This window comes from Macrobrachium rosenbergii, chromosome 9, assembly GCF_040412425.1.
Source record: "Macrobrachium rosenbergii isolate ZJJX-2024 chromosome 9, ASM4041242v1, whole genome shotgun sequence".
Lineage (NCBI taxonomy): Eukaryota > Metazoa > Arthropoda > Malacostraca > Decapoda > Palaemonidae > Macrobrachium > Macrobrachium rosenbergii.
In genome coordinates, this window is record NC_089749.1 from 22,608,401 (window position 1) to 22,633,334 (window position 24,934).

The following is a 24,934-nucleotide window of genomic DNA, read 5'->3' on the forward strand; positions in this document are numbered from 1 at the left end:
ATGTATACCAGCAGCATTTGTTGTTTCAAGGCAGTCATCCATTTAAAAAAACTGAGCAGGGTCAGTGTTAATCAGCTTCCCTGAATATTCATGAGTGTAGTATTAAAAGGAAAGGTTCTCGATAACAACCTGATACATAATTACACAAAAAACAGCGGATGAAAATAAAAGAGTTTCTCTTCAGTTATTTATTGCTTCACATATAATCAAAAGTCATCCCAAAACGATGAATAATTGAGCAGTTATTTGTTTGCAAACACTCTTAAGATGTTTCGATATTTATTGGTTTTTAAAAGACTAAAGATTAATATAAAAACAAAATCATTAAAAAAAAAAAGAGATCGATTTAGGTACCCAACAGTGGATGTAAATCAAATAGCATCATTTATTAGCACAAAATGATCTGAGATATTACAGTTAAACAGTAAATGTTCTGTCAATTTCATATTTGTAAAAATACTTTTTTCACTTTTCACTCTTCTTTTAGAGATATATTCTCTTCATTTTACAATTGTCAAAAGGTTTTCTCCTGTTTCATGCTTATTTTGAAAACATCTTTATTTCATAGTTCTCTAAAACAAAAACAAAAACGATAGCAGGGATTTCTACATTTTACGCAATTTATGAAAGACCACATTTTTCTCGATTTTCGCTTTTTTTGTAAAACTATAATTTCTTTATTTTATGTCCCTTTTGAAAATAGCCTTTTGCTTCTTCTTCTTCTTCATTTTGCACCTACAACTCCGGAATCGTCCAGAGGACATCCCTAGAGCATGAAGGACAGAACCCACCACAAAGTTACTGAAACTCCTCCCGCCCACATTGTTGTCGTTCATGTTCATCGTCATCACCATATTCATGTTCTCGTTCCTGTTGTTGTCGTTGTTATTATTGTTGTTGTTATTGTTATTGTTATTGTTGTTGTTGCTATTAACGACCACGTTCATGATGAGCTGAGCGGTCAGGATGGCCGTGCTCATGACAGCCATGACGTTCACGCCGTCGCCAGGAGCTGCGCATTTCCCGCTCATCCGTTTCGTCCGGCTGGGTGCCATGACGATCACTCGGGCGTTTGTCTCCACCCAACCCGGAGAGGCGTTCGATGAGGTGTTTTGGTAGTGTTTCTCGGCGAGCGTGGACCCAAAGGCTGACAGAGATGAATTCAGGATCATTTCGAGGCAAGGTCGTTTCGGCCTCGTCAGATATGAATGCTTCTGATTCGAGGAAACAGAGAGTTAGTTTAATCGATCGTTTCACTTTGATGACGCACGATTACGCGCGATACTTTCATGTTTTAATCCACACCACAATCAAACTTTTAACTTCTCCATTTTCCTAGAAAAGGAATTTGCGATATCCTTGCATGATTACTCGTCATTTTACAACAGGAACTATTAATGCATTGGTACCTATTCGCGCAATTCCTAGGAATTTACCTCGAAGTAAAAAAATCAGTATAAAACTTTCCACAGTTCTGCGCAGCTGTTATTCCGTCGGTGGGTAAAGCTTGAGTGAGGTCTTTAACAAAGTGTGTAAGAATCCTAGTCGACTTGCAAGTCGTAACCCCCATCAGTGCGCAGGCGCAGATGGATGACCCAAATCGATGGTGTTTGTCTTGTTTACGCGTATTTTTTATTTAAAATATGGTACTTAATGTTGAAATATATCATGGCGTTTTTCGTTTGAATAATGATTGACAGCTATGACAAAATTCAAGTTATCTATTACGGCAATGGTACAACAACAAAACAATAATGATAATAAATATTATCGTTATTGTTAAGTTTACCATATAGCATTTTATAAACAGCTTGAAAAATCAAATGTCTAATCTGTCCGTTTAACTGGATGGGTATACAGCCATCTGGAAAGGGAAATAAAAATAATTAATTTACATCAGACTCCAATTATATATATATATATATATATATATATATATATATATATATATATACATATATATATATATATATATATATATATATATATATATATATATATAATATATATATATATGTGTGTGTGTGCATTATATATAAATATATATATAATTATATATATATATATATATATATATATAATATATATATATATATATATATATATATATATATATATATATATATATATATATATGTGTGTGTGTGTGTGTGTGTGTGTGTGTGTGTGTACGTATATATAAATATATATATAATTATATATATATATATATATATATATATATATATAGTATATTACTACATGCATATATAATACATTATATAATATATATATATATATATATATATATATATATATATATATATACATATATATATATATATATATATATATATATATATATATATATATATATACAACATGTCAAGTATACCTTAGTTTAACAGACCACTGAGCTGATTAACAGCTCTCCTAGGGCTAGCCCGAAGGATTAGATTTATTTTACGTGGCTAAGAATCAATTGGTTACCTAGCAACGGGACCTACAGCTTATTGTGGAATTCGAACCATTTTATACTGAGAAATGAATTTATATCACCAGAAATAAATTCCTTTAATTCTTCATTGGCCGGCCGGAGAATCGAACGCGGACCAAGCAGAGTGCTAGCTGAGAACGATATCGACCCGTCCAACGAGGAACTGTATTAATGTAAAACAAAGATACTCACGTATAGACGAAACAGAGCAGGGCAAATATGCAAGCCGCTATGGCGAAGATGGAGCCGGGAAAGATATCGATAGTGGCGTTGTAGACGGCCGTGAAGAAGGGTCCGTTGAAGAGGGGTATGATCGTTTCCCCGAGGGCGACGATGGCGAAGATGCTGCCCAGTTCCTCCGGCGGGACAATCTTCGACAGTGCTCCGCGGGACGCAGCGAAACTCGTCCCGCTGAAGATGAAGGTTCCCACGGCTGTGGTGGCAATAAAAATATTAATAATAATAGAACAGAATACAGAATTTAGGCCAAAGGCTGGGACCTACGAGGTCATTCAGCACTGAAAGGAAAATTGAGAGTAAGAGGTTACAAAGGTGTCACAGGGGGAAAATCTCGCAGTTGCACTATGAAACAATTGTTAGGAGAGGGTGGAAAGTAAGACGGGAGAAAGAATGTGGAGGTACAGTAAAAAGAATGAAAGGTGACGCAGCTAATGGCCGAAGGGACGCTGCAAAGAATCTAAGTAGATAATAATAATAATAATAATAATAATAATAATATCTCGGAAGAGGACCTTCTTTCAAACAAACGTCATTAAACAGAATGGCTGTCTGGATGCCGTTGAGTTTATAGAGCAGTTTCTCAATCCCTCGAACGAGCTCGTTCTTAGCAGCAGGTAAATTATATTACGGCTGTCCAAAGTTCATTTATTCCTTGACGTTTCGGCAGTTCTCTCTTCCATACACCAAAAGGCGAATGAAGCCAGTGGTATGATGATGTCATATTTATACCCACAAGCGGGCTTAGAGAGACTCTAGGCTTTTTCTGGTTAGATGTCGAATGTTAACACTAGTAATAATAATGTTAGCGTGAAGATTTCCGTCTGCATACCCTATCACTACATTACTTAGGCCTATAGCTTTCTCAGTCTTAAATATCATCAGATACATCAAAGACACAAGAAAGATCTGTTTTGTAATGAAACACAAGAAAGATCTATTTTGTAATGAATCAGATGTTGTAAGGTGGGAAAGCAAATACGCCTTTCTTAAATGTCATACAGGTGTGTTTAATGAAAGTACTCATCCAGCAAATTGTCCCGAGAGGCATTGAGCTGATAAAGTCTACGGGATTGTGTCGTCCCTTTTCATTGTCACAATTGCAATACAAATCGATTCGTCGTAATCTAGCAATCGCTATCATATAGTATCATGTGTTTAATTGTATTCATACCAATGCACTGTTATTTTAGATACTGTTTGAGGCCTTTGGAAAGAGAAAAATGTACAAGTCCACAGTCTGATCTTATATAATCTTATATAATGTTTGAAGAATGAGGCAAGAGAGAGAAGTGGCGCGTTACTTCCTCTTACTTCTTCCTAATGAACACCATATTCTTTGGAAGCTAGAATTTCAATTCATTGGCCCCTGTGGGCTTGTTCCATATGAATGGGTTTCATCTACTGAATAATAATAGAGGTGGCACGTGAGTACGGTGAGGTGTGCATGGGGTAAGAGACATTATGTGGACCTTTGATCTCATTCACCCAACCGCGACGGTGAAGGTGGACTGAGAGAGGGGATCATTCATAACCAATGAACTCAAGTGTACGCAGCCAAATCTATCACATTAGCTATCAAGCAAAAAGAATAAACTCTTTTTATCGAGTCTTATAGGACAGAGGCCAATGGGGCTAGCAACCTTATGCCCTTTCCTAGGCTAATCTTGGCGTAAACAAGAAAATAGTTGTAGACCTCGCTCTAAAGAAGGAAGAGTCATAAAAGTAAAAATTAGATATCCAGTTCATAATTATTTTATATTATTTAATTTATTAATATTTTGAAAAAAAGGTTTTTAATAAATGTTAAATTATATTTAATAAAAATGCATGGCTATTTATTCAGCATTCTCTGTAAAACTTTTTTGTAGAGATAGGTATATGTAAAATCTTATCTAACGTATACGGATTATAGTTGAAATAAAGGGTGAAACAGATGCGGGGAAGACTGAGTCAGATAGAGGGTTCAGTAAGAGATTTCGGTGCTACTTCGGCTTCTTATCTACGTGTCATGAATCTACTTTGGTGTACCATCTACACTGTTTATCGCTAGAATATGATTAATAGAGAATTGTTGAATATTTTAATTACATTTTATCTATCTTATATATATGTTATTATGTTTTACTACGTAGATATCATTCGAAAAATTCACTAGCTTTCACGTTCACCTCCGAGGTGCTAGTACTAACCTTGGAGGAAGCTCCTTGGGACGCCGTGTTTAGTACTAGCCCGTCGGGGGATCAAAGTATTATATACACCCATTTCTATATAGCGTGGTCGACAAATTATAATAATAAACGATATCTTCGTGCGGCCGTGTACTTTACATTTACCATGCGATGGTTTAAAATTTGTACGGTCTAGATGCTTTTTCATGTAGAGAACAAGCCAAAGTAGCACCGAGGTCTCGTTTCTCTCACTCACCTACGTACATGACCCAGCCTTGGGGCGCCGTGGCCATGATTATGTTGGTCATCATGAAGCAGATGGTTCCCAGGAGCCCCACCAGGCAGTCGTTCAGTTGGTAGCCATAGCTCAGGATTGGCATCAGCAGCGTCGTTCCTGTCGCAGTGAAGAAGGAGTGGAAGAAGATGAGGAAAGAGAAGCGGAAGAGGAATATAGAATATAGGCCTATGAGGTCATTCAGCGCTGGAAAGGAAATTGAGAACAGAAAGGTCTGAAAGGCGTAACAGGAGGAAAACGTCACAGTTGCACTATGAAACAATTGTTAGGAGAAGGTGCAAAGTAAGGCGGAGGAAAGAGAATATGAATGGAGGTACAGTAAAAGGAATGAGAGAAGTAGCAGCTAGGGGCCAAAGGGACGCTGTAAAGAACTTTAAGTAATACCTACAGTACACCGCGTGAGGCGCACTGACGATACTAACCCCCTTAGGGGGGAGAAATGGAAGAGGGAAATGAAGAGGTAAGAAAGTCAACTGAAAAGCACTCCGTTAGTACGAGTAGGCCTATGTCAGTGAGTTGAGTACTTTTTTCTAAATATCTGAATTTCTATTAAGTTATGCTGAAAAAAAAGCAATTCAAAACAAAGGTTTCATGGGGCATCTTCCACAGGCTTTTAAACACAGGAATTACTGTGGAGAACCTCACATTATTAACATATCATAGCCAGACAGGATTATCAGGTATTCGTGAATAGGTAAAAACTGAGCTGAAGAACTAAGGCTTTAGTCAGTACTCATCAAAGATGACGTTGCTTTAGAGGATAGGCCGATTTCAGCTCACTTATCGGGAGCACACTTACGAAAAAGCCAAGTAACGATCACTGGTACATTCGTAAATTGCACTGATATATATATATATGTATGTATATATATATATATATATATATATATATATATATATATATATATATATATATATATATATATATATATATATATGCATACACAAAGACTACAGGACAGAACAACCTAATTTCCTAATCTAGACCAGAAAAGGAAAATGAAAATAAAAGAGATCAGGTTATATAATATAAGGCAGGCGCAGAAGGACCTCACCAATAGCGCTGGCGGGTCCCATGAAGACCACGAACATGGTGTACTCGTAGAGGCTCCACCCGAATCTTTTCCGCGTGTAGAGGAACAGGAAGTTGGTGTTTCCTGTGGGTGGAGAAATAGAGGATCATTAGGAAAACAGTCGATACCGAATACTTATTGTAATGTTATGGCTGCTTTTCGGAAATTTGTCATCATGATTTTCATTATTTTTAGAAGTAATTAACGGGGAAAGAGGTTAATATATGTATGTAAATATATACTTATAAGAAAATAAGAAGGCCCATAAAACACTATTTAAACGTTGAAACCATATATTTCGGGCACTTGTTTTGTGCCCCCGTTCATGGTAGAATATGAACGGGTGGAAAGTTACAATGGTATATATACAAAAATATGAAAGGTGTGGCCTTGGGCCTGATGTTAAGGAGGTGGCGTTTTAAGAAGGAGGAGATTGACCCAAATTCTAGTGGTTTTTTGCCTCATTAGCTCCCGTTTGGCGATGGGTCTGGCGGTCGCGTTTCTTGGGTCATCTTCTTCAAAAGGGTCGAGGATTAAAAAATCAATGGCGTCCGATTTCAATGTCCTCCTGACAGGTTCATATTGTTGGTTTGATTGATGATAGCAGATTCCAGCATCTCTTTTGTACGGACAGCTACTCTTGAAAACCAACTCCGCCCCACTCCAGTTAATGACATGCCCTGTATTTCTAATATGTGGGAAAATCCCTGAACTCTCCGGAAGCGTAACGTACTGATCTTTTGTGCTCTGTTGCCTGCGAGAGCGATCTACCTTGTCTCGCCTACATAGATGTCAAGACAATTACTACACGGCATCTTGTAAACTCCGGCTTCTTCCCTTTTGTTATTAAGTATACGTTAACGAGCGAACTCCCGATGGATTTGGGATAATGGAAAATGAAAGGATTATTGGAACCGAGTTACTGGTGGCCTTTGGATGTTTTCATCGTATGGAAGCTTCCATTTTGTGTTGAAAATCTGTTGTCTGTTCAGAGTGGGACCTCTGTAGTATATTTTATTTGCTTTATTAATAGCCCTCTCCGATAATGTGTGGTGGATAGAGCAGTTGCATTAGGGTGTTGGCGGATCGTGCTAAATTCTGATCCAGTACTCATTTGAACATATCCTAAGTCCTCTGAGAATAGGTTGCACTATGATTTTTGCGGAACGTCGTAGCTTAAAAATGAAATTTAGGAGACAGAAGGTGGGTTTTCTATATACTGTAAATGCATACCTGTTTCATTTTTCTTATGATCAGTACATCTAGGAACGGCAGTTTTCCGTCCTTTTCCCATTCTGTTTTAAATTTTATGGTTTGAACTGAAGAATTAGCCTATTAAAAATTCCTTTAAAGTCCCCCCAGCTATTGTCCCAGAAAGTAAAGGTATCATCACGTATCTAAGCCAGATCATATTATGGGGTTTGATAGACGACAAAGTTCTTTTCGAAATATCTCCATGTACAAGTTTGCTAGAAGGTGATAGGGGACTTCCCTATGCTACAGCCAAATTTTGTTTGTAAAATTACCATTGAAAGAAAACACGTTGTTAGTTACACAGAGGTTGATAAGTTTTAAGTTTATCTATGCCAAGAGGAAAATGGTTTTCATATGGTTGTAACTTCCCTCTCTAAGAAAAACACGTCGGCAATCAGGACTTAGTAAATAATGAATCCACGTCTAGTTGAGCAGTTTGATGTTGTTTGAGGATGTTTAAACTATTAAATTTTGTATGAAATCTTCTGCATGTTTGACGTGAGGATGAGAAGGTTCCTAGAAAGGGTGATACCAAGTCTGCGACCATTTTGATAATTTGTACATGACCTGCTAGATATTATGGGGCGTAAAGGATCCCCATCTTATGTTTTCAGGCCGTAAAAATAGGGGAGAGGGGTTGATTACCTTGAATGTCTCTGGTAATTCTATAGCTCTTTTTATTGCCCCCTCTATGGTTCTAACTGAATTTGTTAAACTGAGCAGCAATATTTGTTGTAGGATCTTTCGTTAATTTGTCATAGGTCTCATCGTTTAGAAGTTCTTGAACTTTATTGATGTATGTCTCCTTGTCTAACAGAACTATTTTCCCGTCTTTGTCCAGATTTTGTGATGATGATATCCCCTTTTTTAAGCTAACTAATGCATTTTGAATCTTTTCGGGAGCGAATTTTTGTTGTTATTTTGCTCAAGACATTTAGCAAATGCCTTTTTGAGACATGCTCTTTCTTTGTCATAGTTGTTTTTTTGCAAAATGTTTATCAAAAGCAACTAGAAATTAAGATTACTCTGGACCAGGTTTTTTAGAGCGAATGAAACCCAGATTTAAAACGGTCTGTTCTTCTGCAGTGAGGGGATGGTTAGAGATTCAGCACATTATTGGGAAGGCCAAGATTATTCCATACGCTGTTTCCTAATCAGTCTTTTTAATTTGTAGCACAAATTTCTGGAGTGGGACTCACTGTTTTCAATAGCACCTGATAGCACAAAATATGAAAGATATCTGTACATACCATCATCCCTGCACATGAGGCGAAGTGACGTGGCTAGCTCACTTATTTTCTTCTAATCACATAGATGTCTTGGTGTGTGGCTTGTATTCTGTCTTGGAGGAATGTGCGGATGGAGTCCGAAATGGGTCTGACGCCGATGTCCAACGCGTGAAACCTGTACATTTTGGAGAAACTTGTTCTGTGCAGGCATTCTTGTAGAAAGTTCTCTGATTCTTCCTCTTGTGTAACCCATGTACTAGCCGTTCGTACCGTCTGAAGATGTGCTTGACAGCTGGGTTGAAGCCGAAAAACTGGCGTAAACTGTGATGTTCCATAATGGGCAAAAATGAATGTCTTTTCCTGTAATACTACAGTGTAATATGAAAAATAAGAAGGCCCATAAAACACTATTTAAACGTTGAAAACCATATATTTCGGGCACTTGTTTCTGTGCCCCTGTTCACTGGTTAGAATATGGACAGGTGGAAAGCTACAATGGTATATATACAAAAACATGAAGGTGTGGCCTTAGGCCTCCGATGTTAAGGAGGTGGCGTTTCTTAAGAAGGAGGAGATTGACCAAAAAGACTGATTAGGAACAGCGTATGGAATAATCTTGGCCTTCCCAATAATGTGCTGAATCTCTCTAACCATCCCTCACTGCAGAAGAACAGACCGTTTTAAATCTTGGAGTTTCATTCGCTCCTAAACCTGGTCCTGAGAGTAATCTTAATTTCTAGTTGCTTTTGATAAACATTTTGCAAAACAACTATGACAAGAAAGAGGCATGTCTCAAAGGCATTTTTGCTAAATGTCTTGGAGCAAAAATAACAACAAAAATTCGCTCCTGAAAAGATTCCAAAATGCATTAGTTAGCTTAAGAAAAGGGGGATATCATCATCACAAAATCTGACAAAGGCGGGAAAATAGTTCTGTTAGACAAGGAGACATACATCAATAAAGTTCAAGAACTTCTCTAAAACGATGCGGAGACCTACGACAAATTAACGAAAGATCCCACAACAAAATATTGCTGCTCAGTTTAACAAATCAGTTAGAACCATAGGGGCAATAAAAGACATAGAATTACTAGAGACATTCAAGGTAATCAACCCTCTCCCCTATTTTTACGGCCTCCCTGAAAACACATAAAGATGATTCCTTTACGCCCCATAATATCTAGCAGGGCTCTTTTTCATGCCAAATTATCAAAATGGCTCTGCAGACTTGTTATCACCCTTTCTAGGAACTCCTTCTCATCCTCCCACGTCAAACATGCAGAAGATTTCATACAAAAATTTAATAGTTTAAACATCCCCTCAAACAACATCAAACTGCTCAGCCTAGACGTGGATTCATTATTTACTAAAGTCCCGATTGCCGACGTGTTGTTTTTCTTAGAGAGGAAGTTACAACCATATGAAGACCATTTTCCTCTTGGCATAGATAAAACTTTAAAACTTATCAACCTCTGTGTAACTAACAACGTGTTTTTCTTTAATGGTAATTTTTACAAACAAAAATTTGGCTGTAGCATGGGAAGTCCCCATCACCCTTCTAGCAAACTTGTACATGGAATATTTCGAAAAAGAACTTTTGTCGTCTATCAAACCCCATATATGATCTGGCTTAGATACGTAGATGATATCTTTACTTTCTGGGACAATAGCTGGGGACTTTTAAGAATTTTTAATAGGCTAAATTCGCTAGTTCCGACCATAAAATTTAAAACAGAATGGGGAAAAGGACGGAAAACTGCCGTTCCTAGATGTACTGATCATGAGAAAACAGAACAGGTATGCATTTACAGTATATAGAAAACCCACCTTCTGCTGTCTCCTTATTCATTTCTTAAGCTACCACGACGTCTCCGTAAAAATCATGGTAGCAACCTATTCCTCAGAGGACTTAGGATATGTTCAAATGAGTACCTGGATCAAGAATTTAACACGATCCGCCAACACCTAACGCAACTGCTCTATCCACCACACATTATCGAGGGCTATTAATAAAGCAAATAAAATATACTACAGAGGTCCCACTCACAACAGACAAATAGATTTCAACAACAAAATAAAGCTTCCATAATGATGAAAACATCAAAAGGCCACTGAGCAACTCAGTTCCAATAATCCTTTCTGTTTCCATTATCCCAAATCCATCGGGAGTTCGCTCGTTAACGTATACTTAAATAACAAAAAGGGAAGAAGCCCGGAGTTTACAAGATACCGTGTAGTAATTGTCATGACATCTATGTAGGCGAGACAGGTAGATCGCTCTCGCAAAGAATAACAGAGCACAAAAGATCAGTACGTTACGCTTCGAGAGTTCAGGAATTTTCCTATATTAGAAATACAGGGCATGTCATTAACTGGAGGGAAGGAGTTGGTTTTCAAGAGTAGCTGTCGTACAAAAGAAAGATGCTGGAATCTGCTATCATCAATCAAACCAACAATATGAACTGTCAGGAGGACATTGGAAATCGGACGCCATTGACACTTAATCCTCGGACCCCTTTTAAAGAAGATGACCCAAGAAACGCGACCGCCAGATCCATCGCCAAACGGGAGCTAATGAGGCCAAAAACCACTAGGAATTTGGTCAATCTCCTCCTTCTTAAGAAACGCCACCTCCTTAACATCGGAGGCCTAAGGCCACACCTTCATGTTTTGTATATATACCATTGTAACTTTCACCTGTCCATATTCTACCAGTGAACAGCATAAAACAAGTGCCGAAATATATGGTTTCCAATGTTTAAATAGTGTTTTATGGGCCTTCTTATTTTTCATATTACACTGTAGTATTACAGGAAAGACATTCATATACTTATAAGTATATATATGTATAGTAAATATTTATTATATATACATAATACATATTATATATATAATATATATTATTACATATATATATATATATATATATATATATATATATATATGTGTGTGTGTGTGTGTGTGTGTGTGTATTCAGTAGGTAAAACAAGATTTATAACTTTATAAAAAGAATAGTTTTTACGAGCAGTAGAAAATGACTACACTATAACAATATGAGATTTATTTTTAAATGTCGATGGACATTTGCTTTTCACTCAAAGTAATAACATCGAACACTTTCTTGGGTGACTTCCGACATACACCAAAACCGTTGCAACACTTATCTTACATCAAGTGATATCCCCCGCCTTACAGGCGTCAGAGACCACACTAGCTTCGGCGCAAGTTACAGAAAAAACAAGAAAAAGTTTTGAGCACAGCTCTTCAGCAGATGTTCTCGATTTCTCCGAAAAATGGCGGCATTCTGAGCCTTGCTGATTGCACTAGTGCTTTCCTTGTTCACAAATGCAGTTGCATGAGCTGAGAGAGAGAGAGAGAGAGAGAGAGAGAGAGAGAGAGAGAGAGAAAGGAAGCATGAATGCGTTCGTCATAACACTCAAGTCCTAATGACCGGATACAGGAACTCATGGTCCTTTGAATGCAGCCTTGTGGCCGATGCTGAGATATGTTGGTTGGCTAAATTTACTTTTGTCACAGACATACATACGTATGCATCTATCTATATACATATATACTGTATATGTATACATACATATGATATTCAACTCAAAGCTGTTCACCCAACAAGGGATGGCTCTAAAGAACAAACAAGACAAGGTTCTCTAACACCCCTTCCGCTTCTCCCTCCCTCTTCCGGAGCACAAGATCAGGTGTTAATTTAGCTGTGTGTCTCCCCCTTCCCTCTTCCAACCCCCTCCACTTTCCCCTCCATCCCCTTCCAAGTTTCCTCCCCTCCCATCCCATTTCCCCTTCCCCTCAGCGGATATCAGTTTCGTTAACTAAAATCATAAATCGATTACAATTTCTGTCAAAACTAAAAAGTAGAAAAAAAATTTAAACATGCTTTTATTAAAACGCAGTAAAAAGTAAAAATAATTTTTGGAGACACACCAGGATTTTTCTTAATTGTCATGTTTTTACTAAAATAAAGCGTTGAATTTCCCAAACATGGAAGAAAAGAAAAAAATATAATTTTATTTCTTTTAGCATTTCCTTCCATGTTTGGGGCATACGCTTTTATTTTTGTAGACATGATTAATTGTAAGAAAATCTTGGTATGTCTGAAAAAAGTATTTTTCACTTTTTAGTGCATTTTAATAAAAGCATGTTTAAAATCTTTTAAATATTTTTTATTTATTTTTTTGGTGACTGTACTAACGACAAGAATCATTACCCATGTCGAAAAAGAGTCCCGAAATGATGGCGATGTGTCCAATGATGTGTAAGTTGGCACGGGGTTCCCTCTCCTTCCTGACAACAGACAGAGTTTCCTTCATTCTCTTTGGTGAAAGCAACTCCTTCATCCTGGGGCTCTTATCCTGAGTCTTTGGACCATCTCCCCCGGGGTTTCTCTGCAAGCGGCATAGAGAATACAAGAGAGCAGACAGGTTCAGGGCAGCGTCAGTAATAAAAACTATCACGTAACCGAAATGGCTGTACAGGAGAGTGCCCACAGCTTTACCGGCCGGCATTCCCACAAGAAGGAGAATCATCGGCAATGACAATCGGGCCGTGCGTGATCTGACCGAGCTCACTGCGCTCAGGTAAGAGCTTACCCCAAGGGCTAGAGCCATCGAGCCACCTGTCAGTCCGACAGGTACAGAAGCTAAAAGGAGGTATGCTGGAGGCCAAGACCACCAATAGCTGTTGGCCACGAGCCCAAGGGATTTCAGGAGAAAGCCTAGAAAGGGAAGGACCACAGGGACGCGCCTGTCCTTGGCGTCACTCCATGCGCCTAAGACGATGACCATCACCACCGCAGGCAGATATTCAATCCACTGGGAGTACGCGGATTTGTACTTGTTCACGATGCTCTGAACGTGGTCTTGTTCCGACGTGTACTTCCCCGAATCAAGCTCCCGACAAACTTCTTCTGAGTAAAGGTTGAGACAAACTTTGTCGACCCAAAGGTTGACAATTATCGTTCCCTCGATTCCATAGTACAAGGAATAGAGGAAGTAAGCCGGTTCCACTGTGATTCCAAGGATAAAACTGGCCAGTTTTTGACACGTAGATTGGGAATCGGATTCCTCCTTTGCCTGAAGTTTCGGCAGCAAAGGGGATTTCTCAGCAACAGAGGATTCCATTTGTCTAAAACTTGGAAATTTTCAAACTCTGAAACTTTCGAACTTGGCTGATAAACACTTATTAGCCGTTTGTATTTAAATACGGTACAACCCCCCTATACAATTTTTTTTTTAGATACTCTTAATAAAAACTGGACAAATTTGCATTTTCAAATACCGTTGATGAACGCTCCTTCATCAGCTACTGTCGATAAACGCTCGACAGTTTATTTTTAATTTTAAATAATGCTAATGAGTGCTTCACAGTACTGCATTTTCAAATATAGCCAAAAACAGCTGTTTGGTTTCAAATACTACGAGTTAACATTTAATAATTTTATGTATCCAGATAATTCACGTATTTCAGTCTTCAAATATTGTCAACATGCACTTGACAGCTTTCGGTTTTTAGATATTGCCCATAAACGCTTAACACTTGTCCATTCACAAATACTTCTCATATACGCTCAGTAATTAATATGTAATTTTTTCTTTGCAGATAATGACGATAAGCTACCGACTTATTTTCCAGCAAAGGAAAACAGTCACAAAGTTATAACCTAGAATGATTCAAACTCCGCAGCAAATGACAAGGTATCACCGGTTTCTTCCTTGCATGGAAGGAAAATCTAAAACCTTCTAAAAGATATCTCGGTCGTCACTTCAACTTCTCTGAAATGTCTACTACTTATTTCTGTCGCCTCTAAATTTTAGCCAAGTAAACTTTAGTTGTACAAGAGTCACCTTCAAGACACGTTTTCACGTGCCTGTAGTTTTAAAATTGTGGCTTCTGAAATGCAACTTACAAAGAGACTTTTCTTTTTTCAGATCTCTTCTTTATTGCTATAGCCTTTAATTCGTGGCTAAGTGAGCCAGAGCGACAAAAGAATGTCTTTTAGGCTGTTCTTTTAATGTCTGTAAACTCTAAATCGTGATTAAAAAACGCAGCTGTCAAGGAGATGTCTTTTAAACTGCTCAAATACGCCGTCGTCACCCGAAATCGTGGCTTATTGAACTGTAACTAAACAAAGTTTGATTAATTTGTGGAAACCCGGTATTATCGCAAAACCTCAGTGTCACGTCACGGTGATCAGGGTAATCGCATTGTTCTCGCGAATGGCCTCGGATATTTACCACATGTTTGTGGTCAGTGATAAGAACATAAAAATGTTTTGGACAATTGCGGATTAATGAGTGAAATAGATATGAAAGGGATAAATGTATGAGTCCGAAACGACGAGGTACGTGGATGAAATGGAAAAGAAAATAGATCATTTTACCCAAGGAAACAGTCCTTGTAGAGAGAAGGCATGTTAGAACAAAATGACCTGAACAATCCAGTAGGCTAGCCACAGTGCCCTAGACAGAAGTGAATGAGGTATGGAAAGTCAATTTGCAGCCCCTAGGGAAAGTTGGCCATTGTGGAAAAAATCGCAGTTATTCCATGTATCTACGTAGGTCTAATTCCGTCTTACGTAAGAGAATTTTAGTGTAGCATTCTCTCCAAAGGTCGGAAGCGATGATGATAACCATTCCTCTTTAAGCATATCAGGATCATGTATCTCGATAAACCTTTGTGATTTGATTAAAGTTTCTGCTATCAAACCCTATCTAAGATCTAAACATTGTCAGTATAGGCCTAAAACTGAAGCTTATACCATGTTTGTTAAATACCATACATTGAATCAGTGTTTGTTGTTAAACGCTGTGCGGTAGCCAGATAACGCATAATGATTTTGTGGAGAGAGAGAGAGAGAGAGAGAGAGCGTTCTGAAATGTGCAGCGTTTGGTCTAAAAGAAAAAATAATCCCAGTACTTTTCAAAAGGACTAAAATTGATTAATTTGAGTTATTAAAATAATACGTCCACGGGATACGACATTTAATCATAAAATTGAATTAATACGTTGCAAAAACTCAGATTTAGTAATTTTGTTGGAAATTCCTTATTTTCTGTTTTTGTATGTGAATGCCTTACGATTTTTCATCCGAAAGAAAGTTTTTCTCCAAGCTTCAGCTTCATTTAACAACGCTGAGACCTCACTGACTATGCTCTGAATGTCTAGTACTGTACCTTAAAACCTTAATTAATATATAGTTCTATAATTTTATTCATCTGGAATTTTAAAATTTTATAAAAAGCAGGAACTAACGAAATTCAAGTCGACTGCCAACTAAACGGACGTTGGTCTTTTTCGAGCTTTGAGAGATATATATATTCCAGTGCTTCGACTCTTGACTTGGCAGACTCACCGGGAAAGAAGTGGAGTGTACGCGGTGCAGCTTTCCCTGTCCACGAAGCATTTGAAACTGGTTCGTTATTCTTAATTCGTTTTCCATTTTATATACAGCAAGTGTACCAACTTTTGCCCATATAAATCTGTTTTGGCGGTAAGTATACACATACTTATTTACAAGTTACCCATACCCGTTCGTGAGACAGACCACTGTGAAAAGCTTCTACCATGTTTGGTAGGAGGGAGTAGATTGAAGGAATGGTATGTGATAGCAGTGCTTTGTCACACATATATTAATATCATTGTCCCTCCATTATTCATTTCTGAGTATTTAGATACTAAGAACGGCATTTATTATTTGTATTTTCATAACTGCAACAGTTGGAACAGGGTGATTGCAAGTAGACCGTAGAGGCCTATAGGCCTAAGGGTTAGTTTTGATTAATCGTGCTCTTTTTATTCAGATACCTTACAAAACCCTCCTCTTTTATCCAGAGTGACGTATAAGTTTCCTTGGCCGGTGTGTGATAATTTTATGTATGTAGATGCAGCTAGCCTTATGTCAGTATGGGTACAGGCCCTTGGTTGAGCCCGTAACAACTCTGTGAGAACAGAGGAAGAGCTGAAGTGAAGCTGCAGTGTCCTTGGTTATCGCAGGTGAAGAGACCAAGACTGGCGTCAGTAATCACGCTGTATTCTTTAATACTAAGCTGAAACTGATGGCTTATAACGGGTTAAAAAAGAAAAAGTTTATCAAACCAGATAAGTTTTTACATTTTGTGAAATAGCGTCTGAGGCCACTATAAGGCATACGGATTCCCATAGGTCTAGGAATTTCCAGAGCATAGTATGTGCCCAAGGCCAGTTACAGATGCACGCCTGATTCTCTCTCTCTCTCTCTCTCTCTCTCTCTCTCTCTCTCTCAACACGATCCTGTGCGATATAGTTTCGTAACTACCAATAATTGTTCAGTTTTTTTATGTAAGGGTATAAAAATATAGTTTGACAGTCTCTCTCTCTCTCTCTCTCTCTCTCTCTCTCTCTCTCTCTCTCTCTCTCTCTCTCTCTCTGTGTGTGTGTGTGTGTGTGTGTGTATAAATCTACGCGTCAGCTCCGAGGTGCTAGTACTAAACATGGCGGAAGCTCAGTGGGACGCTGTTTTTAGTACTAGCTCCTCGGGGATCAATGTATATAAACCCATTTCCATATATTAATAAACGATATCTTTGATTCCCGAGGGGCTATAAACACGGCGTCCCATGGAGCTTCCTCCATGTTTAGTACTAGCACCTCGGAGGTGATGTGTAGGTGGATACCTATCGGGTTAATACTCTCTCTCTCTCTCTCTCTCAGTTTTACAGACTAGCTATTGTGGTAAGGAGTAAAAGGCAGTGGAGGTCTAGTATATATGGCCCCCAGGAATCTTCATCGAACTGAGACGATAGAGGTAAGTTAAAGGAGTTGGAGAGCGAGGTGGGAAGAGACTGGATGAAAATTATAAGGTTAAAATCAGTGCAGCGGAGATTTGCGAGTCCGGCACAAAAACGTACTACGAGTATTTTTCCTCTGTTACTTATTTTATTTTATTTTTTATTTTTATTTCTCGCTGGTGGTTTGTTCTTTACTTCTCAGTTTCTTCTTCCGCACCAGGATCCTGTTCCGCACTGGGCTGCTTTCCTCTGGGGGCCCTTGGCCTTACAGTAGCAATAATACTGGAACTAATAATACTGAGGATTAAATTTAATATGAAATTTATTGACGATGAATTATATCAGTGTGCTCCATTTTCCGTATGGATGACAAGTAATTGAGCTTCATGACTGGCTTAGGCCTTCTGCATCTTTGATCCAGAGCGCATGAATGCTGTGGATGATTTTCTGTTGGATAAGATTTTGCCATCGAAAATTAATCGGATCAAATAGTATTTCTGTAAATTGCATCTGTATGTGAAGCTCTAATGATGCCCATTTAATCCCTTACGTGAATGTATTCATCTTCTATAAGGTTTAAATAGAATATCCGGCGCTTTTAGCAATACTATTATATTGCTTGTAAGTAGTGCCATGTGGTTAATATACAGTAGTTTTATCTTCATTTAGAGCAAAACGTTAGGATTATTGGCATACAATCATATACACGTGTGTTCTTTTATACTGTGACGTGAAACTTAACCGGAACAATTTCTCTTTCAGGATTTACCCACCAAAGATGTCAAAAGGACAATTACCAATTGAGGTGAGTGACTTTTGAATCCCACAAATTCGTTATTGCCGTTCCAAACCGTATCACTTTATTATTTTTGTTATTTCGTATTTAATACTACTGCATTTTTAACATTTATTTGTACGTAAGGGCCAAGGACTGTAGCATTTGGCTAGGCAAATCCACGGATTTTTCGCTCTTTCCCAGAGTGTCTGTCTGTCTGTCCGTCATCTTCATCCATTCTCAGACATCCATTTTGTCAATCCATTCAACAAGATAGCAATAGCGCGTAAGGAAAAAATGAAATTATTAAAATAGAGGGATAAGATCAGGTCCAGATATATATATATATATATATATATATATATATATATATATATATATATATATATATATATATATATATATATATCATTCTTTCCAGGATGGATTTACGAATACATATATAATTATATATATATATTAAGAGGGAGTTTCAAAATGTTAGTAGTAGAAAGTTAATGCTTATATTTCTGGAGACAATTGTTGAGGGAGAGAGTTGTCTCCCAAATATATAGCATTAACTTTCTACCTTTTTTAAGTGTTTTTATGGGTCCTTTTAACAGATGGAATTCTGTTTTAACAAAATATTTCACACATACATACAGTATGTATATATAATTATACTGTGTATATATATATATATATATATATATATATATATATATATATATATCATTCTTTCAGGATGGATATGCCATTAACACTGCTGACTTCCCTGACGATCCTCCAACAGAGTATAAGACTTCCTCCTCCTCCTCCACCTCTCCACCTCCTTATCCAACATTGCCAGGAGCTGACAGTCCTCTTCCTGCAGCAATAGCCTCTATTCCATCCCTGGAGAGACCCTCGACAACCGTAGCAGTCTCTGTCGATCAAGAGATCCCTGATATGGCCACAGAAACAATGGTGACTCTTCCTCAAGGAGTCTGCCCAGTTTGTCGGGTGAGTAGAAGCTTCTCCTTCTCATAGGCTATGTTATTTGTCTTAATGGTCATGGTGTGGGCACAACGTGCTTCAGATTCTGACTAGTAGCCAATATATCAATATCTTTAAAGAACAAGGTCATATTCAGATCTGGTGCAGGAATCTTTCAGGGGGTGGCGTCCCTGCCTGTATGAGTTATGGTAGAAGAGACTCTTTAGCCTTGGCAGGGAACTCTTCTAGGAGAAGGACACTCCGAAATCAAACCAGTGGGTGGAAGGGACCCTTCAGTCTTGGTAGGTAACCCTTCTAAGAGAAGGTTACGCTGAATACAAACCTTGTCCTTTAATCTTGGACTGTGCCATAGCCATTGTACTGTGGCCTTCCACGGCCCTGTGTAGGGCAGGTTGATGAGAGAGCAAAAGTTGCATGGTGGATTATCAGGAAAGTGCCTTCCTTACCTGATCTTCTCCTTCTGAGCTCTTTATAATTGTGGCAAACCTGGCAGGTTTCTTATATGCCTTATAAGGTGTGCCGGCTCCCACCTTATCGACCAGTTGCTTCCGGCATTTTTTCAATGACATGTGATTAGGTTTATTTGTACTTTCAATGTAATTTTTGTAAATAATGTAATACTGTTGTGTTGATTGAATTATTGTTGTTTATAGTTCTGTTGATTTTTATTACGTTGCTGTTGTTATTAGTTTTGCTATTGATTTTATGTTGTTAATTTTAATGCTTTCGAGTGACATTGAGCTGAACCCTGGGCCTGCCACTCATTACCGTAAGAAAAACTACAGAGTACGTTACTCAGATATTCGCCCCGATCAGTTTTGTTGATCTCCAGGGTTGTGCTCATAACTTCGATTTGATGTTTTTATCTGAGACACTTGTAAGTATTTGGCCCTGATTTTATATCATCGTAATATCCCACATGAGCAAGGTATGGCTGCATATACTAAGTCCGGACGACTTATATATCGTCAGAAAAACTAGAGTGTAGTTGCCATGAAATTCTTTGTTTTAAGATTTTTCATAAGTTCTACAACGTATACGTATTTGCTGTTTACCGCAATCCAGATATCGACGATTTTATATACGACTGCCTCCTGGAGAGGATTAGTATGGCTCAATCACAGGATTCAAAAGCTTCATTTGTTATTTTTGGAGACTGCAATGCAAAACACAGCGAGTGGCTTAATTCAGATTCCACAGATCAACATGGCCGGTCTGCTCTTGAGTTCTGTGTATCCTCCGAGTTTGTCCAGCTAACTGAGGAACTCATACGCATACGAGTATTTATGGTAATAGATTAGACGTGATATTCACAGATGTTCCAGCTGTTGTCAAGTCCAAGGTCTGCAAGTATATAGGCACTTCCAGTCACTGAGCCTTTGAGATGGACATATCTGTCAATTAGTATATTCCTAATTCTACCACTGGAAAAACGGTCTGGCTGAAGTCTAGAGCCAATTGGGATCGCATTACTGAAGCATGTTAGGCTCTTAATATTTCAGATGCTGCATCAGACCCATATCCCGAGAAGAAGTCAAATGAAATGCAGATGGCTATTTTATCAAGGTATGTCACTAGAAAAATTAAATCCAGGCCAAATGACCAGCCATAGTTTGATGATCATGTAGACGAGCTTAGCATGACAAACAGACCAAATCCAACATATGGAGTAGAAATCGTTCACATGTTGAGTCTCGCCGTGCTTCAAATAGAATTTATCATACGGCTGAGAGAAATTACAGTGATTCCTTAAAGAAGAAACTTTAAGGAATTACTCAGCCTCATACGTGGTGGACCAAATTGACATCGTCTATCTTTGGGTCAAGCTCTTCTTGAATTCCTCCACTACTAACAGATGATGGTATATTGGTTACTGGCCATAAGGAAAAAGCTGAACTGCTTCATCGAGCTTTTGAAGCTAAGCAATCAGCTTAGGATGTCCCTCTCCCTGATACTTGTCATTCTGAACCTATTCTTATAAAATCTGCACTTCGCTCTAGGTATGTTAAGAAAATTTTTGTTAATCTTGACAGCTGGGATGGAAAAGATCCTGATGGTTTCTTCCCTTTGTTTTTTTAAAAAGGTTTCTAGTGTTTTGTCTCTCAAAATTAGTAGATTCTATAGGTTTTTATGTCGACGTATTATCTGCGGATGAGCACAAGCTTAGCAATACAGTGCCTGTTTCAAAGAATGGCATATCTGCGGACAACAGTAACTACAGGCCAATTTCTGTTCTCCATGTGCTCTCCAAAGTTACGGAAAAACTTATTTTTAAGCCACTATGTACGTATGTGGAATCTAAAGGATTGTTTGCTGATAGTCAGAATGCATATAGGAAGCAGTTAGGTACCTGCGATGCTCTTTTAGATTTGACATACCATTTGCAAGGGAACCTTGATAGGGGTTTTGAGTGTAGTAATTGAATTAGATTATAGTGCTGCTTTCAATTTAGTAAATCATGAGGCACTTATTTATAAACTTCAGAACCTTGGACTGGGTGGATATGTTTTAGGATTACAGTACTTCAAGATTTCCTTACAGGTAGGTAGCAGTGAGTTGCTGTTGATGGGAGCTTTAGTGAACCAAGACCTGTTGTGTCTGGAGTTCCACATGGTAGTGTTCTTGGTCCACTGTTATTGTTAGTGTATACAAGTGATATGTTTGTTGGCCTGGAAAACAAGTTTGTTCCGTATGCCGACGATGCAACACTTGTGGGTAGAGGAAAGTTTCCACTTATGAGAAATGAAGCTGCCCATAGTTCCAGTCGTGACATGGAGCAGATTAGTGAATGGTGTAATCGGTGGGTTATGAGGCTGAACGCCAGTAAAACGAAAACACTGTAGGTTAGCAGATCTCTTACAGATTTTCCACCTCATCCTCCCTTCCAGGTGGATGGGACTTTGCTGAATGAGTCTGAAGCTTTAACTATTCTAGGTTTAACTTTTGACTCACATCTTAATTTTGAGAAACATCTAATGAAAGTGTCAGCAGATGCCGCACGAAAGTTAGGTATTGTACGAAAGGCTTCATATATGTATAACCGATAAAATCAGTGCAAACTGTTTTAGGTCATTTGTGCTTCCTTTACTAGAATACTGCTCTCCGGTGTGGATGTCTGCTTCTGTCAGAGATTTATCTCTATTAGATAGAGTGGTTCGTGGTGGTAGGTTTCTGTTTCCTATTATTATTATATTATTTAGAAGACGTACCCTATTCTTAAGGAACAAGCTCACATGGACCATTAGCTTGAAATTCAAGCTTCCAAAGAATATGGTGTTCATTTTAAAGAAATAACAGAAGATAACAGAAAATGCAGAAAAAGAAGATCAGTTATTTTTAAGAGATAAAGATAAATTAACAGATTATCAAGTACATAGATAAAATTGTAAGTTATTGAAATGCAAGGAGAATTGTTTTAGGGTGTTAATGCATTGCATCGTTGCACTACTGGAAGCTCTCAAACAGTTATAAGATAAGATGAGAACGGAAAACTGAAAACCACACTTAGCAAAATCAGGGTTACGAGGACAGGGAGGAAACAGGTTAATTTGACTGGATTTAAGAAAGTTACGTATGATGCTAAGATGCAGTTTTTCATAAATTGTATTTCAACAGAGATCTTTCACATTGACAATCCCTGATCCCATTGTCCTGCCGAGAGCAACCAGATTTGCTGCACAGCAGCACCAGTGTGCAGTAAATGCGCCTCGCCGTCGAACTCCTCAGTTCCAGAGGTTCTTTATTCCTCACTCCGTTGGACTGGGGAACAGTTGCTTTGAGGACGTCGTGCAATTTTAACTTCAAAAGTTCAAACGAAGATGCATTGCATTACTATCCTAATACTATTCTCCTTGCATTCTAATACATTTTTATATATTTATTAATTTATTAATTTATTAATTTATTTTTTCTTTTATAATAGTGAAGGGTCTTCTTTCTGTTTCCCTTTAACTCTTTATAGTACTTCCTCATGAACACCATATTCTTTGGAAACTTGAATCTCAAGTCAATAGCCTCTGTGGGCATGTTCCATATGAATAGTTCCTCATTGGATAGGTTGGTATCGTTCTCGGCTAGCACTCTGCTGGGCCCGCGTTCGATTCTCCGACCGGCCAATGAAGAATAAGAGAGATTTATTTCTGGTGGTAGAAATTCATTCTCGTTATAATGTGGTTCGGATTCCACAATAAGCTGTAGGTCCCGTTGCTAGGTAACCAGTTGGTTCTTAGCCACGTAAAATAAATCTAATCCTTCTGGCCACCCCTCTCTAGGAGAGCTGTTTATCAGCTCAGTGGTCTGGTTAAACCAAGATATACTTATTTTTTTCCATATGAATAAGGTTCATCTCCTGGCTAATAATAATAATAATAATATATAATAATAATAATAATATAATAATGTGTGTCTTTTTATACCCACAGAAAGGCCAGATCAAATGTAGGCCTACTTGGTTGACCTGGCTCCTGTGCATCCTGCTGCTCCCTTGCCTGATCCTTCCCGGGATAGCAGCCTTCCTCTGCTGCAGAAGGACGCTAGTGTGTAACTACTGCCATTATGAATTTGAGCACGATTTCAGGATGTATAACTAATCATTTTATTTGCTGTGTGGCAATTTATTTATTTGTTTATTTGCTTTGTCTTTCTTAAATACTTGGCTGACGGATTTTTTTGTAACTGTTTAATGGTGCAAGTTTCATCGAGCGGTGTGATATCATCAGGAACCGGTATTTTGTACCAACCTAAAGGTGGTACTTGTCTAGATTATTTTTTTTTATTTATTTCAATTTGATTATTCCTAAGGCCCATCGATAAGATTATCAGAAGTGCATGAACTTTTTTTCTTTTTTAATTTTTAGATGTCTTGAAATCTATTTTTGTACCTGTAGTACTATGGCGTACCTGAAATCATATGGTGGAATAGTGTCCATGACATGTTACTGGGCTAGATTTATTTTTTAAAGGTTTATTCCACGGTTTGAAAAAGGAGTGTGAATAAAGACCAATGTTTAATAGACGACATTTTTATTCTCATGAGATTCCTATGTTATTTACTTGTTTCTCTTTCCCACTTCAACTTTCCAACTTCAACTTCTCAGTGCCCTTCAGCTTCACTCTTCATGTAATAAAAAAAAAAACCCTCTGAGCGGACCATACGAGTCCATAAATGACAGATGGTGTTATATTGCTATTGAAGATACAAAGGCAAATACAGTACTACAGGGTGCCCAACGAAAAACCAAGAATTATTTTTTTACAGTTTATTTAATTGTTGGAAACAGAAAACAGTTGTTGTTAACAGAAACATTGTTAAAGCAGAACAAAAACACAAATGTGGGCAGCTGCGCAACGACGTAGACGGTCAGGCCAACTTCCAGTCGCCCTTTGGATGACTTCAAGTGGGATATTGTTCCGAGCTTCCATCAACAGAGTTTTTGAGGGTTGTAATTCTGTGACCTCTCCTCTGTGACTGAAGTTAATGTAACAGTAACCCCACGTGGTAAAACCCATTACGCTGAGATCTGGACTTGTTGAGGGCATTCGTTAGGTTCAATGAAGTAAGGAGTACAATTTGGCTCTGAGCCAGGCAACAGTGTATAAAATTCGTAATATAAATCTAAAATTTCCCGGTTTTTTGTGGGGGCACCCTGTAGTACTGAA

The 24,934-nt window shown here is 38.1% G+C and overlaps 1 protein-coding gene and 1 long non-coding RNA gene across 2 annotated transcripts; one reads left to right on the plus strand and one right to left on the minus strand.

Moving 5' to 3' along the window:
* Positions 1-173: 173 nt before the first annotated feature.
* On the minus strand, positions 174-14,894 carry LOC136841583 (probable peptidoglycan muropeptide transporter SLC46). The gene is made up of 5 exons (XM_067108652.1): positions 12,969-14,894; positions 6,235-6,336; positions 5,141-5,278; positions 2,669-2,909; positions 174-1,864 (listed from the first exon to the last, which is right to left on the minus strand). Exons 1-5 carry the CDS (start codon positions 13,879-13,881, stop codon positions 1,828-1,830), a joined length of 1,431 nt encoding a protein of 476 aa, XP_066964753.1. The 5' UTR covers positions 13,882-14,894; the 3' UTR covers positions 174-1,827.
* Positions 14,895-16,099: 1,205 nt separating this feature from the next.
* On the plus strand, positions 16,100-24,288 carry LOC136841587 (uncharacterized). The gene is made up of 4 exons (XR_010854019.1): positions 16,100-16,250; positions 18,289-18,331; positions 19,025-19,282; positions 23,698-24,288. It is a non-coding gene; the product is annotated as an uncharacterized lncRNA (long non-coding RNA).
* Positions 24,289-24,934: the final 646 nt, after the last annotated feature.